Here is an 18,050-nt window from a genome sequence, read left to right on the forward strand (position 1 = left end):
GCCCGTAAAATGATTTTAATCAACATTAATATTCACATGGACACCAATAGAATGAAAGCAACACGATGATTCCAAAACTTTATCAAGACAGGATGTGCAAACATGTCTTCAGTATTTATGTAAGAGTTTTGCTTTAATCTTTTTTTTTTTTTTTTTTTTTTAAATCATGACAGAAATGTTAAGATTTAATATACGTCATAACAAATGCATACATGAAGACAACTGGCTTTATAAACAAAATGTCTAATTGTGAAAGAGACTGTTCCGGACGTTATTCCGAATGTTACGAGCAGTGTACCAAAAACAACTGTTGGCGTTTGCAAAAAAACAAAAAAAACAAAAAAAACAAAACAAAAAAAAACTAACACAAAACAAACAACAACAAAAAAAACCTCACAGTGCCCATATTACATGTGCATGTATTACACAAACACGTCAGTATGGGCATATATACAGTTCATACAGTACAGTGCACGTCATGCAGTCTCACACACACATGTATATATATATACACACAACTCACTCAGGAGTCGACTGTTATTTTGTCAAAGTCACAGTCAGCTACAGCAAACTTGTGCACCTGTGACTTAACATCTTTTTGGACAAAAAAAAAAATATAATAAAAATAAATTAAATTGGCATCAGGCCGGGGAAATTATGTACAATTATTTGCATGATTAGAGTTAAAGGTGCCATTCTACGAGGAAAAAAAAAAAAACTGCTGGAAAATGTTCTTTTGGAGTTCACTTGACACGTGTGCTTCAACCTCAGTCAGTTTATTCTTATGTCTGCAAGTTGTAGCAATTCCAACCGGATCCCATGTTTCCTTTCCACCGCATTTTGCAGCGCAGGCAGTGACAGGCAGCGGTTGTCAGGCTGTGTAAAAATAACATTTGTCGCTCTTGAAAATGTTTTGTGCTGTCAAGGTAAAGCATCCAGAAGCTGTGCGAGCACCGTGGTCCAAAAACTGAACCAAAGGTGATTTTACATTGTTAAACTTTGCATTGCAATTTAAGGTTGAAAGCACCTGACTATTCAATGTTTCTGAAGGACACAGATGAGTGTCAATGGATGGCGTCACAATATGTCTTTAACTTAAGAGTCAGAAGGACAACTGGACAAAAATTGGCATGCAACACAAAAGCTTCGTAAAACAAGAGACTAGGAGTCACATGACTTATTTTCCTATAGACATAAAAGACAGACGTTAAAGGGTAACAAGATTATTATTTGTTCCGTCCACAGTGCGTGAATGCTTGTTAGTTAACAGTGCTGAAGCCTTTGTTGATTGAAAGCTAATTTGTACCGCAAAGGGTGTTTGAAATCCTCACCAGTGAGGAACAAGCGGGGGTGGAGATTGTTCGGTGCAGGTAAGCTACATTAGTGTGGTTTGCGTGTGCGCTGAGCCGCTCAGCTTGAACCTGTATTGCCCTGTAAAAAAGATCAGTTGCATAATGGATCTAGATACATATTTTAGCGCAAACGGATTTAAGCATCAAGGAACGAAAATGCCATTGAGCCTAGCACTACATTAAACTTCAAGTACAGTACAGTGATAAGTGGTATTGTTGTGATTATAATTATAAGGTTTGGTCCCTAGAGACAAGCTACTGCAAAAGAAAAAAAAAAAAAAAAAAAAGCATATGCGATTATCATCGTCAGTCATTTTTCACAGCCTCTCTTCAGTGTTCTGAGCCCACACTTGCTTTTCCACTGAAAGCATGTTCATGCCTCCTCTTCAGTGGTTTTAATCAGTCAGCTCACACGATTAATTGCCTGAATGAACACTCAGGAACACTTTGAAGTACCGAATTTCAATAAATATTTCTGTACGATTAAGGAAGCTCTTAATGTTTGGTTTAGTAGGTGACATCAGAGAGAGAGAGAGAGAGAAAGAGAGAGAGAGAAGAAAAAAAAAATCTTGTGATGATACCCATTAACAGGTATTACATCATTTGTACTCTTAGTGTACAACTTATAAATAAGTATTCCTTATATTGCCCATTGAGTCATTTTCAAATGAAAAAACATGGGTTCATTTTTGCATTAAATGCGATCCATTTATATCAAAATAATTTCTTTGTCGGCTTCCTCCCCAGGATTGGAAGATTTTTTGCCTGTTTTTTCCTTGTCTGGATTCGGGGACGGCCCTTTGGCCCTCAAGGGGCCGTGGTCATCCGAGTTGCTGCGCTGATGGCTGGAGCGCTGACTGGGGTCGGACGCGGACGCTTTCCTCCCTGAACGATGACAAAAAGACAATGAGGAATGGAAAACAATGGAAATCAGGCTACTTTCTGTTTCATGGAAGATGCCAACTTTTATACCACTTATCCTCACTTGAGCCACAGGTGTGCGGGAGGCCCGCGTACACCCTGGACTGGTTGCCGGCCAATCACACGGCACATATAAACAAACAAGCAATCACACCCACATTCACACCTACGGACAATTTAGAGAGTTCAATTAACCTAACGTGGATGTTTTTGGAATGTGGAAGGAAACCGGTAGCGATGGTGAGATGAATCTTCATGAGGCATCGTAACATTACTTGATGCTTCACGTGCACGTGAAATCACCTGGTGGCCATGACTAAAATCACAGGCAGCTATAGCTTCACCACATAATGTATGATTGATTGCATTTGTGTGTCTGTTTTGGCTCTTGTCATTGACAATGTATTACAAAACAATGTTTACCAAATAATTTCAACATAAAGTGTAGAATAAATGATCCTAAATGTATTCTGTGTATGTAAAATGTTTCCACAATGGTTGTATCACATGAAATGTCAGGTTGTATATTTTTTGTCACTTTAAGCAGACAGAGATAGGACTGTAAAAGTGCTTGTAGAACCAGGGAGAAGGCACTGCATTTGCTTGTGTAACAATGGCCTATAGAACGGGAGTTTTTCTTTTTTTTTTTATTTAGAAATAACTGCTTCTCAACAGCTTTTGTCTCTTTGTTTGAAGAGATTCATTAAAGAGCAGGATTCTATAAATTGGTGTACAACAATTTTTCGTCTAGTAAGGTGTTGTTTATTGTACCTTACTTCCTTGCACACAATAAACACCTCACCTTTGAATAAAATAATGGTTCTTGATCAACAAACCTAAATAATACGCCTGAAGTAATGATAATTATCTATGAACTATAAAATGTCCAAACTCTTAAGCTGATCTGATCAGAAATAAACACATTGTGAATGGAGCCTACATGTTTATTTTGCTGGTAAAATCTTGAAGCAATTCCTGAATAGGTCACGCGGTACAGCCGGACAGCAGGCTTCGGACGTCATCATTTCCGTCTCCTCACGCAAATGAAGCAAGCCTCGTTACGCGCTTTGCGGAAAGAAACACCCCCTTCATTACCCGACACACGCATCGAAGACTTGACACATCTGGTAACATCCCTAGAAACCGGAGTACCTGGTAGAGAAAACTCACGCCGGTGCGGGAAGAACATGCAAAGTCCACACAGGAAGGCAGAAGCCTCGATTGGAACCCACGACCTTAGAACTGTGGGCCGGATGTGCTAACCACTCCACACCGTGCTGATTATCAGACAAACTGCATATAATGTGAGAGCTGGCACACACAGACGCTCCTCACCTTCCTGAGTGGGTTTATTGGCAGAACCTCCCGGCTGCAGACTGTTGTGGCCCTCCTTGTCTTTCTCTGGTAACACCTTCTTTAGCGACGGGAGAGCTGTCACTTTAGGAGACACCCCCCCAGGCCCCCCACCATTGGTGGTGTCTGAGCTCTCATCTATTGAACATAGAAGTAAGTTACGATGAAATCATGACATATTTGATGCAAAGGAGAGAGGCTTTGACAGTACCTATGCTCCGATTGCTGCTGGTCCTCGGCTTCTGAGGCAGGGAGGGCCGGGAAGACAGGGCGGGCTTCGTTCCAATGGGCATCGCCGGTTTAGGACTAACCGGCCCCCCAGGAGAACCCGAGGAGGACGGAACCCGGGTACGAGGAGCGGGATCGGGCTTTGTTTCAACACGTGCTGAGGTCTTCTCTGGAGAACCTGGGAGAGGAAAGATGGTCACCCGGGATGAAAACCTCGGTAAGCAAAAACACAAATCATAAGCCGGGTTCACAGGCAGACTTTTATTGGTCATTGAAACTGAAACAAATGAACCTCCTGTATTCTATACAGAAATATGTCTCTTAATAAAAATCTCAATGCACAGTGACTTTTTAAATACCCTGTAATTCTTTGAGTATGCCAATCTACTTGCGTGAAATAAGACGCAAGCATGTTAACTCACCTGTGGCATTGCTGTCAGGTCTGTCAGGGCTGGAGGACTGGAAGACACAATTTTGATTATTAAAGAATGTATATAACATTAGTGGTCTTCGTCTACCAATAGATTCTGTAATAGTAGAGCAGAGCTTGTGCAATCCAAAACTCTACATTTAAAGTACATAAGGTATCCACAGCAAAAGGGCAGGAGTTCTTCTTTACGGCAATTCAGGTACGCGTAGTCCTCTGCTTAAAAAGGTGATCCCATGGTGCATATTGCACATTCCAGAAACTGCCACTGTGTGACAACATATTCTTATGCCTTGTGCCATTCACAAACTGGAAACAACAACAAAAACACATAACTTTTTTTCTGTCTGAATGATAGCAGCTCACCTTATGTGCTCTCCTCTCCTGCTTGGCCTTCATCTCCGCCAGGAGCCCGCCGCCCATCATTTGCATGCCCGGGTACCGCCGGCCTCCCTGGGGACTCCCTCGGCCGTCAGAGCCCTCCCACGGCTCGTCTATGGAGTCGGGCGTCCTCAGCTCTTCCGAGCGTTCCGAGCCGCTGCTGTAGTCTGCAGGCTGTGAGCGACTGGACGAATCTCTGCAGGACGAACGGGACGGATTGAAAAACTTGAAATGCATGCTTGTAGATGAACAAAATAGGTAGATATATATCATATCGTATGGATGCGATTAGCTGCCCCACCTGTAAAAAAAAGTTCAGTATCACGTTATAACGTGATCAATTTCACCTTTTAACGTTATACTGAACGTTTTGCATTTTCCGTTGTAGCGGCAATACGCTTCCGTAATATCGGGCATTCTTCAAATGCATCACAAGAATCTTTTTCGAGAAATTAACCAGGTCCCAATAATTTGGTCAATTGAAATGACTGATAACTATTATACGTATAAATGATGCTGAATTTATGAGGGGGAAAATTACTTCATCAAAAAGCAAACAGTGTGAGTAGTTACAAACACACACACATTTAACAATGCAAATAAAACCTGAGCACAAAATTGTATTTGATTCCCTCGATGGGAGAATTGTTTTTTTTTTTATTTTACATCACCGTCGCAGGTGTAAGATATACATACGATGAGTTCAATGGTACCTGGACTTTGGCTCAGGTGCTGGACTCTTTACTGTGGACTTTGGCGAGGCGGGTTCCTCAGCGATGCTGGAAACTGACACTAAAGAGGCTGAAGACGTAGCCGAGGAGGAAGGGGTCACCTGATTTTTCTCTAATTTTTCCAACTTGTCTGATTTATCCGATTTGGAAGAACGCTTGATTAGGTTGAGGAAGCCTCCTTTGCTCTTCTTCTTCTCTCCATCGTGAGATTCGGAGCTCTTCATGGAACGTCTGAGGAAAGATCGAGCCAATGTGGGTAGTAAGCCAAATCTATGAGAAGAATATCACTGCGTCTTACTTTGAATCCATCTTGGTGACTTTTTTGGAAAAGAATTCATCCACCCCCTCATCCACCCTTCCCATCAAGCCGTTCTGCTCCCCATCCTGTGGTGGGGTGCTGCTCATTTGCTTTGAAAACAACAACAACAACAATAACAAAAACATTCAATCATCACAACACATATTCAATATCTTTAAATACATTATACTCACTGGTATTTTGCTGGAGTGTGTTTTCTTGTTTCTCCGGGGTCTTAGTTTTGTGAAGTGCTGCAGCTTCTTCTCCTCCTCGGACGGAAGCTCCAACATCCCTCCTGGCAGACGCTGCTCCCCTTTGGCTAAGGGCTGAGAAGCAGCTGGAGAAGTGTGCGACGGAGGCGGCGTGTCCTCCACATGCATTGGTACGTCCTCCAATGCTTTGTCCAGGTCAAACTCCATTTCTATTGATAATGTCAGAGAAAGGAAAGTAGCACTTAAAGCACACTGGCCACAAAATTAGACACACAAACAATATCTACATCTCCTTTACAAAGACAATACTGCTGAGTAACATATACGTTTATGATTATAAATGTAGTGCAGTGCACGCTTCCTGAATTATATATATATATTTTTTAAATATTGGGTAACGATATTTACTCTATTTTCCAATCAGAGTTGAATTTAAACACACTACAGCTTACCAAAGGCACGAGACACAGGTCTCAGCATTCTACTATGGATGCTTTTCCTCTTTGTCTTTGGGGTCATCTGTAAGGGAAGCACATACAACATAATGCTTTTCTAATTATTTATCAACAACAAACAATATTTGTCTCCAATATATTTATATAACTGCGATTGAATTGTGGAACTTGTAATTACTTTTTATGACAAACGAAAGTATGAAGGAATCCAATCCAAATACACCAAGTGCTAAACAAGCAAAAATAATCACACTTTTCACTGATATATTGCATACACACATATCAGTATATTACATACATTTTCCCAGTGTTTGCAAAAAAGTATCATCATTCAGAGGTGATTAGAAGAGGGTGGGGTGGGGGGGGGGGGGGGTGATTAAGTGTCCCTCTATAGTAAAACCTGTTTAGTCTAACACTTCTAACCCTCATCCCACTGTGCTCTACACTCATTTCACTGTGACAAATCTGAACGGACATCTGATGGAGTGCAACATGTGCAAAGTGAACAATATAATAAGATCAATTGACCTTGCACAATTCCCAAACTTAGGGCAGACAACCTTTGTGCCCAAAAATGGTGTCAATGGCTCGCTGTGGCGACAGCATTTGATGTCTTGAGCTGAAAAAGTTAAGGAAACCTTGCTCAAGAGGGACTAAATTCTTGGGACACTTCACTTACAGTAATAATCAAGAAATCTGAAATTGGGGTGGATAGACAACCCGATATCAAATGTAATTTCCTGCAGCGCCAGTAATTTTGCCCATATATTATAAGTTTAGTGAATAATAATGTATTTTCTGTTTCATTTTATTGCTCACAAGCAGGTCATGTCCCCTGCCGTTGGGCCCCAAAAGTAAAAAGGTCGATAGCATCACATATAAACAGGTGTGTTTTATGTGGCAGAGGGATGCACTACTAAAACACTAATAGATCAACATAGTATTTGAGTGGTACACAAATGAATACGTCTAGCTTCCCATGTAACTCAACATAACACCCTGTGTTTGAAAGTTAAAGACAAGCATAAACACTTTTTGCACTACAGCACTCTCAGTTACAGATGACCACTGAGCAAGCAGGTTGAGTGAGGAAGACAAAGACCGTCCACGATTACTTACACTGGTGCAGCACAGAGTCTCCATGGAGCAAAGGGGCAAGAAAAGGATGAACAGAGAAAATTGAAGAAAAAGACAATAAAGCCTAAAAAAGGCAAATGGGGGGGAAACTGAGTGCAACAGCCATGACGGCAATAAGATTAGAAAAGAGGCTTTAAAAAAACAGAAGAAAGGCAATAGATTAGATGACAGAGGATGAGAAGAAAAAAAAGAATCTCAAAAGGACAAGAAAATTCAACCTTACCCTGACTACAACTTGTTTTCTCCTTTCAATCAATCTTTAATATTAGCATGACAAAATATATTTGACTTTAGCCCTCTCTTTTCCCTTACCATGCATGACTCCAGTTCGTCCAGCCGCTCGCCCTCCAGGATCTCAGTGGACGCCCGTTTAGGAATCCTCTCCTCGGGAACGTCCAGGTCTACCGACTCTTGCTGCACCAAGGGGCGCCCTCTCCGCACTAGATGGTCTGCCTGAGAAAGGGCAGGGATGAAAGCAGAGAAATAAATAGGTCCAAGCACGAGTAGAAAACACATGGTGAAAGGGGTGACGCACCAAAGTGTGTTGTGAAGTGGAAAGAGCCTCTAAAATCTCGTCAACGATACGATCGGACAGGAAGGAGGCAAGACCCAGCTTTACCTCACTGACAAAAAAAAAAAAAAAAAAAAGAAATTGTTCGAGGTCTGTAGGCATATTATTTCTGAACATTCCAGTACTCGTATAATAAAAAGCATTCACCTGATCTTATTGATGATGTCAATACCAGACTGCTCCAGGAGCGTTTTGGTGACAAAACTCTTGGGGACGACCATCTTGGTTGAGCTGGCCTTCATGAGGTCGGAGCGCAGGTTACTCCTCTTCATCACATGAGGACACACAGACTCTGCTGCGTCCATCATAGACTCCAACAGGCTCTAAAAGAATTGATTTGAAAATGATTAACTCCCCAAAAATTCATGATGTGCATGTAGACATTATTAGCTACAATGAGATTCAAGAGCTATGTCAAGTTTTTTAAATACACACAATGCTTCTGGATGTTGTCCCTTGAACTCAACAGGGTAGGGAAAATATTGGACACGGCTTCATGCTACATCAAATTCAAAAATGAGCATTTACGTCTCAGAAGACGCGACGTGAAGATTTGTGCCTGATTATTATTATGTATTTTCTATTATTGTCTGTAGGTGGCGCAAATGCCATGGGTTTTCTTCTATTAATACACAGAAAACAGTCCATGTGCAGTAACAATTTGGATCAGCAAATTATATCCAAATGTATGTTGCCTGAGGATAATATGCAGTTAATGTGTCATCAAATATACCTGCAGCTGTTGGTCCATGACAGAAGTCACCTCGCCTGCCATAGACTCCAATTTCTCCTGTATGGGGCCTGCTGAAGCGCGGTGCACCTCCTCTCTAGAAATAGAGCCCAGGTGGTAGAGGTTTGGGAGGAGCTGTGAAGACACGGAGCGGCGGAAACAATTATATATAAAACAAGAACTGTAATGATATCTCTCTTTGGTTATTTCTATAACAACATCTGAAAAGGAAAAAATAAAAAAAATAAACGTCATGCCAATTACTGCACAACAAGTGCATCAAACGCCTCTCGTTTCTCACTGTTTTCGAGTTCTTTGCATCTTTGATGAGGCTTTCAGCAGATCTGACATCTTCGAGGAAAGCGTCAGTCTCAGAGTTCCTCAGAGAGTTCAGGTGGTCCTGCACCTTCACACAAATCCTGTCCATCATCTAGACAACAAAAAAGCAGCAGCTTAAAGCCCAAATCAATCCATTTTCATTAAAAGAGAGGGCACATTTCATCTGTAGAATGATAATTACACTGTTGCAGTTATATAACATACAATTAGATAATATAAGCGGAAATAAGAGATCCTTGTGTTTACAAACCTGCTGTGTGGTTGTGGTTACAATGCCCTGTTGAAGGCGATAGGCCTGTTCTTGTTGGTATTTCCTGGTTTCATGGTTTCTGTACAGATAGTTTTCAATCTGTGGGGGAAATAGAAATGCACAATGACGCAGATAATGTTAGTGATACTGTATTTAACAATGTTTGCCAGTCTATTGAAACCTGGTATCCCTACGAATACACCGCTTCTGGTTTTCCAGTTTGTGTAACATGAAAATACACAAGAGACAGATTTTGACTGATGGAACTAATGGAGCTTGTCACAATACCTTGAGCAAGGCGTCCTCTGTCTTCTCTGGACTGGCCTTGAGAGCCTGAGAGGCGTCAATGATGGGGATGGGCATGAAACGGATTGTGAAGTTCCTAATTGGGCACACAGCCAGAGGACATCATTAAAATGACACATTAACAAGGAGGGAAATTGGACACAGCTATTGCGTATACACCGGCGTAGATGGCAACAAGACAGTTAGTTAAACTCCTCTACACATTCATATTAGTCCTACTGTGTGTGTTTTTTTAGGTTTTTTACATTAATAGCAGTATGTCAAATTCCCGCTTGTAGAGAACCATGATGTATCCCACAGGAAATCTTAAGGGATTTTGTTCATGCATTCCAATAGGCAAGTAAAGGAAAACAGATTTCGAATGAAGTTGCAAATATAGTTTTTGGAACATGACAGTTTCCTCTGCCTTTTGAACTCTGAGCCCCAAAAAAATGCCCTCATTTCAAGAAAATCCAAAAAGAAGATAGCCTAAGGTCCCATATTGGCTGATATTGTGATCCTAAACACACAAAATTTAAATGCTTCCGAATAAAACCTGTGTTCTGTAGACAACAAAATCTCTATGGAAGATACAAATGACTATAAATCCAATGCATTACAGTACAATGTAATCACTCTTCACAAGTTGGAATTATGAAGTAGTCATCGCTTCAGTCATTGAGTAACCCATTACTTTCCAACGGGCGGTTGCTTGTGGTGAAACCTTCTCTATATGTTAACACAGTTGCTGTGAGAAGTGTACAAGGCTATGAATGTATTAATTTTGGGCTTTAAACAACCTCCAAAATCTTGAAATTCACTTTAAATCAACAGCTGGAGGACTAAAACTGGACAATGATACCAAATACACATGGATTTGGATCTTCTAGAATGGCCTTCCCAAAGCCCCAACCTCAACCCTAAAGAGCATTTGTGGACAATGCTTAAAAGCCAGGGGTCGGTGCCAAGCAGTTTAAATCAATCATTAAGAGCCCTGAATGGATAAGTGTGTGTAAACCTCCGACAAGATCAGCATATCAGAGTCTAGGCTCAGTTGCTAAATCGTAAGTGAGCAAGTAAGAAAGCAGAAATATTCTCCATTCTAGGGCAAAATTCCCCAAACTAAATACGTCTTATTTTCCGCCACCCCACAAATCTGAATTGTTTTATAAATTCATGACACTTTTTCCCTAGAGACATAATCCAAGTAGTGTCAAGTTTGACAGTCTAACAGTTAAACCTTTATTCATATTATAGATCATATTTATAAATGTAAACCCAGGCAGGGTTTTTATTAATTTAATTACTGTTGAATTGTCAATGTGTAAGTGCTTTACGAATATTAAATATCACTGAATAATTGAGAAAATGTAATCTCAAGCATTATGAATGCTTTGATGAGCCCCGTCCCCTCTAGCCCCCCCAAAAAAAACAGAAAAGAACGACGGGGACATGAGGAAAATAAAAAATGAAAACTGTTACTTGAAAAATTAAATAGCGTGACAGGAGCTGGGGAGATGTTCCTTTAGGAGGTTGTGATAAGCAGAGAGACAGGCTGATGAAGGCAAAGGAAGTACATCGACAGATGTGTCCCAGATGAAAATTTAGATGGAGGCGCACACGACCAGAAGCCGATCATTCTCAGTCAAAATAACTAAACCCTGATGAAGTCCATCTCCACCAAGACTCAATCTTGTGTCTCTGTGATTGTTCAGCTGTTACTTTTCCTTATATATTCTGCTCTAATTTTTCTGTTGTCATATTCTGCTTTCCTTCTTTCTATTATCCCTTTTATCTGAATGGTACAGCTCACCATTCACTGAGCATACGTGAAACAAAAACGGTCCAACAGTGCACATGCAACATTCAAGTTGAGTATGTTAGCGAACGCTGACACAATTGGATAAACGGCATCATGCACGCCGACATCATACACATTGAGACATACTTCTCCAGAGCTGTTGCAACATCCTGTAGACCCTGCGGACCAGTGTTGTTTTTGTCCCAGATCACCGTCCTGTAAAGACAAGTGCACAGTGTTACACAAATGGGCGGATGTAGGCAGCTTTACTCTCCTGTGGCAGTCACCTGAGTTTCGAGTTAATCTGCAGCGCCTTTGCCAGCATCTTGGCGCCCATGTCGCCCATCGCGTTGCCGCTGATGTCGAGCCTGGTGAGCGACGTGTTGCTGCCGAGCGCGTTCAGAATGATGGTCAGATCGCTCTTCAGTCGGGAGTCGGCCAGCGACAAAGAGGTGAGGGGCTGGGGAGGAATGAAAGCTGCCCATTTTAAAATCCTGCCATAAACATGGACTATATAATATATATATTATTTTTGGGCCATCCCTGTATTTACTTCTGTCAGAACATACTCAAATGCATTTACCATCTAATATATTATAAATGACACATCCTTAATGAAGCTTGTGAAGGTTCATTTCTTTGAGTAATGCGGCAGTTTCACCAATAGAGAACACAACAAAACAACAGAGGCGGAAAATTATTATTTCATGCCCTCTTGAAAGAAAGGTGCGGGGGGAATTATTTACACCCTGTGTTTGCACACAGCAGACATTACGCATGCAAATGTAACCAGACAAGTCTGATTAGTTGCTCCGTGTTGTAAAGGATGGCATTTTATGGTGCTTTTGTCCAAAGTGTTTCCCAATCTTGCCTCTCAGTCAGACACAGATGGCTGCAGGGCGGCCAAGCAAGGTGGCCTGTCTGACTCAGTGCGCCATGCTGTGTAACAACAAAGCACCGCGTGTGACCCACTTTACCTTGCAGAAAAAAAACAAACAAACAAAAAAAATAATTCAGCGGGCTTTGTATAGTGGTTTTAATTATTTTGCAAAAGGAAAATATGGTAACACGGAGAGCAGTAGTGTCGATAACATCTAGCTTAAGAGCTCATTCTGGACGAAATGATGCTTGCGCAATCATAACATCAGCATGGGGCGACAAAAAGTAGTGATTAGGCCCGGTTCTCCTGTTTGGAAATATAGCAACTGGCTCTCAGATTCCCTTATTAATCACTGAAATTAAGAAATCACTCTCCAGGGTTAATGCACCCACTTACCCTGTTTAATTAAACTAGGGAAATGAGAAAATGTAACTGTATAAAAAAAAGAACTGGCCACATATTTGAGAGACATTAACCATTCTTTAAAAAGATGGATAGTGTTGCAATAGTAGCTTCATGCTGGGCTATGTAATTTTATCTCCTAATAGATGACTGCAGATGGGAAAACTGTTATTGCCTTCTACTCAAACATATTTAAATTGTTTGATGAATCACTTGCAAGATGGCTACTTATTAATATTCTTAGGTTTTTTTTCTTTGAATGTCCCCATAAATGTGATAATGAAAAGAAAAAAAATAATTTGATGTTTACGCATTCTGTTTTGTTGCTGTGCATTGTTTTTAAAATATTGCTCCATTTGGAAATTCTTAGTTTGGAGTCTTTGCACTACACAAGATGCTGGCTGTTTATATTAATCAAATATTTTGTAACATCATTGCATGACAACATTTGGCAAGAATAGAACTCAACATAAAAAAAACCAGCATACTGTGCCAGCATTAAAGGAAAAGGAAGTTAATTTTATACAATACCCTATGTCTGATTGCATCTCCTATTTCCCTATAATCTAAGTCTCTCGTTGGACCTAGAACAAAAACCTTCAGTCAACCTTCATTCCTTTTCCATCAAGCTTTACCCTGCTACGTAACCTTCACACTCAGCTCACCGGATTACAACCATCTGTCTCCAATGACACACCCACACGCAGGTGATTCCACACCCATGACTTACTACATTGTTGATGTGATGTGCTCATATAAGAAACAAAGGAGGGCGGACATTACGGACCGAGATGACCAGAAGTGTGATGGCTCGAGGGAGAATAAGGCAGGAAGATACAATAAAGTACCAATATATTAAAACTCAACTGATCAATAGAGAGGGCTTTTGTTTACATAATCATATAAGATGAGTAGCAGTCTACATTACACACATCAGCTTCCGATGCTGGCTAAATCATGTGAGGAAAGCTTTCTTAACTGTCAAGTTAATGATGCTCTCAGACCCAGACAGATAAGGAAATGAAAAACTCACTGACTCTTCCTCCTGGATCATGTGAACGAGACTGTCCAACACTGGGGCTAGGTTTCTGAATCAGATAGAAGACAAGAGGATGAGACCGCAGTATATATTACAAAAGCAATCCTTTATTTTACAAGACCAGCAATAAATTGCTGATCGCATCGGTCTTTGTGACATTAGCAGATTTTTCATGCATGTCAAGCCACATAAAGTCCAGGATTGTAGTCTTACTTGGACTTGATGTTGTTGAAGTTCTTGCCCAGAGACAAGCGTCTTATCGATCGGTTTTTAGCCAACCATATCAGCAAAGTCGAAAGATCAGAGTCCAGGCCTGGAGATACAAAAACAAGTAATGTAATGTAATGTAATGTATGTAAACACTGAAAAGTCAAAATACAACTTAGCGCCTCACTATTGTCAGAGATATCCAGGCTGGAGATATTTGGAATCTCAGCAATGCATCCTTCAAGTATCTGTGACCCTCCAGAACGCAACTGTTGGAACAAGAGCACAAAGTCAGACAACTGCATCACGCACAAGTTCATCACTAAATGCGAAACCACTGGACATGTGTGACTCAACAGCTGCTGACACGAGACTCTGAGATGCTCAACCATATTAGACAAAAATGCTTCGAGTCAAGATGCATAAACGCAAACATTTCTCAGGGTGAACATGCAACTATACAGTTGATGATAAATTAAGATTGCATATCTTAAAAAATATTGATAAAATATATATGGCCCTATATATTTAGAAATACACAGCCATAACATTATATACACTAATAATGATATCAAGTATCATTATTGTATCAAACATTAACATCTCTCTGTATATGGTAGACTTCATCTGGAAAGTATTCAGAGCGCCTCACTGCTTGTTTTACTACAGATGTTCATAATGTGCAGGTGTACCGAATGTCGTGGCCTGTAAGTGTACATAAGGTGCACCATCGTATTCAAGAATGTCATGATTAATGAAGAACAACTTTAGTTTGTTACACGCAACACAGTGAAGAACTATTTTCAAAAAGAGGAAGGTGAGCATTTTTTTAAGAAGACTAAACCGACACCAGATGTGCAAATAAAACTGAAGAGTGATGAGACGTTAATTAGTAAGCGGGAGCCCATTGGTACTTACACAATGGCCAAGCTTAGAGAGGCATTAAGGGGAGAGAACAGCGTGTCAGACAGAAGCCAAGAATTAGGAAGAACAAAACACACAGATGCTTAATGACCATATAGTCGCACTAAACACTCACACGCTGACACACATTTGCATCTTGCGCAGTTTACTTCTTGTGTACTCTCAGCCCACTCAGTGCACTGCATTCAGCAAAGGGCTCATTAGGGCATTGAATAATGGCAGGAATTCCGCATTTATTTCCCACAGCTTCAATGTGGGAAGATTTCTACTAGTATGTGGAATTACATTCCCTGTGTGATTTCTAGCCATGTATTATCTTTTGTGATCCCATTTAGTCTGCAGAAAGCCCTTTTTTTCTTCTAGCACCGGCAGAGATGAAAAAGCCTGTGCGTGCAATACAAAAATTAAAGGAGGAAAATTGAATACTCTCTGCACCACAACCACCACCGCCACCCTACAACTACCAGCCTCTGCCCCGCCTGCTGTCTGCCAAGTATTTCATTATAAAGCCTCTTAATAACACCCGTTGGCATGTCACCAGTCTGTCAAATGGTTTTGGAGTGGCTGCTAAAAAGCTGATTGCAGTAAAGGAGGATCAGTTCCAAATGATTAGATGCCACACTCACCAAACTTAAGCTGAAAAAGGCACTTGAACAAGGGCTTCAGTAAGCCCATTTGCAAAGATGTGCCATTATTATCAGTGGACTTTATGTTAAATGGAAGCCAAACTATTTAACACTACAGATGCACCACTCATTTTACCTGAGAAAAGTGTTTAAGGACTGGAACGAGCTACTTAACAAGTGTGTTTAACTCATCACTTACACCTGTAGTCATTTGGTTGGTGATCAATATCATACATCCTGTATAAATCAGAATGTCTACTGCTCTTCGAGTCTCGCTTGCACAAAGGTAACAAACTAATAATAAGACTAATAAAGAAAGGGTGCTTTCGAGAAATTCAAACTGCAGTGATGCTATGTGGCAATTATAAGATGCTTTGTAGGTATGGCGGGGGCAAATCTCACCTCACAACAGCTGAGGTCTAAAGACACATCCTTCACATTGGGGTTACTAGCCAGGCCAAGCAGCAGAGCTCTGTAATATCCAAATGGATCGAAACAACAATTAAATATTTTGAAATTGATGGATTAAAAGGACTTGGCAGTTGTTGTGGTTCACTCACTTGAGGACATCTGGCGCCAGCTTTGTTCCTGACACGTTGATGGAGCTGAGGGACATGGCGCTGCTGAAGAAGTGCTTAAATGACGGCGGTACCTCCTTGCCTTTCCTAACGAGAAACATACCAAATGAAACGTGACGGAAGCTTTCACGATACTACACAGCTTTCCATTTCCATCTCTCAGCACATGTTCAAGGGATTTTAGAGCTCGAGCAATGGCCAGAAAATTGGCTATTTTTATTTTGGGGAAAAAGCATCCACCTGCCAGCGTGTCTTCTACACTGTCCACTGGCCTCTCTTTCTTTAAAACATTCATTCCTTTTTCTCTCCTGTCCTGCCGCAACCCCTGCTCATCTTCGCTCTGTATAGTCAACCACCCCCAGGTTCCCCTGGGACAGCTCTATTCACCCCTTGATGAGGACCTCAACTCCCCTGGAACTCAGTGGGATTAGATAACAGTGGGGCCAAAAACCCATCTGTTACATACATGATGAGTGCAAACATGCACATAACGGCTGTTTGTCATGACACTCAGTCACCAGCGGGTGACATGCAGAAAAATATTGATGTCACGGCTCGAGTGGATGCAAAAATTACTTTTTTTTTTTTTTTTTAAATAAACAATGGACTGAGCATGGATGTAGTGTAAGAAACTAGATTTGGGGTCTTACCTGTGAGGAAAGATGCTCTTTGAAACGTTGAGGACAGACAGATGCTGGGCGGAGCCTCGTAAGAGAGCGGAACAAACCTGGACAAAGTAATAAAATCATTGTATAAGCAAAGTAAGTATCTCCACAGAGTTCAACTGCCCTCGCTACAGATAAGAGATAAAGGACTAGGATGTTTTTTTTGTGGTTTTTTTGTTTTTTTTTGCATGACTTGAAAGAAACTTAAAACATGGTCTAAACATTTTCATTTGCCATTTTAATAGATGTTTTGTGTTCTGTCATTTTTACTGTATAGCTTGATTTCTTTTAACCATGTTTGTAAGGTGGCTTGAAAGGCGCCATTTAATAAAAATTATTATTATTATTTCTGGTATCATGCACTTTATACAAGCACTGCTCATAACTCTAAACACGTACTTTGGACAATGTCCTGGCTGTTCCACCAATATTATAGCCCAATAAAGTAGGTGTTCTGCGGACCCATATACCCAAAGACCATCTTCTCCACAGCCAGTAAAGCACTGAAATGACTTTGAAGCTGTTTTTAAAAGACATTTCTACATATCGCTGCTTTATGCGGTGGATCAATATCCTCTATGACAGACTGACAGCTGGCTACATGTCAGACAAATCAATTTGTTGTATTTAGCTCTCAGACCCCCAGCAAAGCCTCACCCATAGAGTAAGAGCAACATCGTGTTTCCTGTAAATGACTAATTTGTTTTAAGACACAATCCTCTGTTTATTCCTGTTTAAATGCATGAGATATCGCCTTTGACCATGTGCAATGATTAAATTTAAGAAGATACAGTGAAAAAAATGCTACTTTATAAGCAACAGTGAGGACTAATGTGACCCGGTCAGCTTTTTCTCTGCCTGCCCTTCTTTTGGCATCAACTCACTTGATCCAATGAGCAGTCCGTGTTGGAGAGATCAAGGGTTGCCAGTCGGTTGGGCTGACTCAAGAAATTGTAGAAATGCTACAAAGAAAGCATTAAACACGCAGTTAGAAGAAAATGTAAAAGGACAGTGCAATTTGACTTCTATGTTGTTTGGATTTCATTTGCATTTCAGCTGAGTTCCTTTAATACAGGTGACTTATGTTTTAGCATCTGTTTTTTCTCTAGCCTCTCCATCGTGTCTGAATATATTGTTAAAAGATGAATTTCTACTAAGAACATATGCTTTTCCCCAGCATATGAATCAAATCAGCTTCGCCTTAACATTGGAACACAAATGACTACAGCAGCTGTCAGACAGGATTGATTTGCTGCCT

At 40.7% G+C, this 18,050-nt stretch overlaps 1 protein-coding gene across 2 annotated transcripts in view; it reads right to left on the minus strand.

Annotated features, from left to right (window-relative positions):
* LOC133479206 (F-actin-uncapping protein LRRC16A-like) overlaps window positions 1-18,050 on the minus strand; it is a 56,642-nt gene continuing 38,592 nt past the window's right edge. Inside the window, exons 14-40 of one of the 2 annotated variants that reach the window (XM_061775826.1) lie at window positions 17,677-17,754; window positions 16,778-16,854; window positions 16,110-16,214; window positions 15,952-16,021; window positions 14,918-14,929; window positions 14,187-14,268; window positions 14,006-14,105; window positions 13,787-13,841; window positions 11,759-11,931; window positions 11,619-11,687; window positions 9,674-9,767; window positions 9,386-9,484; window positions 9,098-9,226; window positions 8,800-8,931; window positions 8,214-8,389; window positions 8,031-8,118; window positions 7,808-7,948; window positions 7,478-7,495; window positions 6,356-6,422; window positions 5,886-6,112; window positions 5,692-5,801; window positions 5,376-5,624; window positions 4,648-4,858; window positions 4,277-4,313; window positions 3,838-4,032; window positions 3,609-3,764; window positions 1-2,237 (exon numbers count right to left, since the gene is read on the minus strand). In XM_061775826.1, coding sequence (XP_061631810.1) covers window positions 2,062-2,237; window positions 3,609-3,764; window positions 3,838-4,032; window positions 4,277-4,313; window positions 4,648-4,858; window positions 5,376-5,624; window positions 5,692-5,801; window positions 5,886-6,112; window positions 6,356-6,422; window positions 7,478-7,495; window positions 7,808-7,948; window positions 8,031-8,118; window positions 8,214-8,389; window positions 8,800-8,931; window positions 9,098-9,226; window positions 9,386-9,484; window positions 9,674-9,767; window positions 11,619-11,687; window positions 11,759-11,931; window positions 13,787-13,841; window positions 14,006-14,105; window positions 14,187-14,268; window positions 14,918-14,929; window positions 15,952-16,021; window positions 16,110-16,214; window positions 16,778-16,854; window positions 17,677-17,754 — 3,126 coding nt within the window. In that variant the 3' untranslated portion in view covers window positions 1-2,061. The remainder of the gene's footprint in view (window positions 2,238-3,608; window positions 3,765-3,837; window positions 4,033-4,276; window positions 4,314-4,647; window positions 4,859-5,375; window positions 5,625-5,691; window positions 5,802-5,885; window positions 6,113-6,355; window positions 6,423-7,477; window positions 7,496-7,807; window positions 7,949-8,030; window positions 8,119-8,213; window positions 8,390-8,799; window positions 8,932-9,097; window positions 9,227-9,385; window positions 9,485-9,673; window positions 9,768-11,618; window positions 11,688-11,758; window positions 11,932-13,786; window positions 13,842-14,005; window positions 14,106-14,186; window positions 14,269-14,917; window positions 14,930-15,951; window positions 16,022-16,109; window positions 16,215-16,777; window positions 16,855-17,676; window positions 17,755-18,050) is intronic. The other variant, XM_061775827.1, reaches the window with a different exon arrangement.

The sequence above is a fragment of the Phyllopteryx taeniolatus genome, chromosome 6 (assembly GCF_024500385.1).
Source record: "Phyllopteryx taeniolatus isolate TA_2022b chromosome 6, UOR_Ptae_1.2, whole genome shotgun sequence".
NCBI lineage: Eukaryota > Metazoa > Chordata > Actinopteri > Syngnathiformes > Syngnathidae > Phyllopteryx > Phyllopteryx taeniolatus.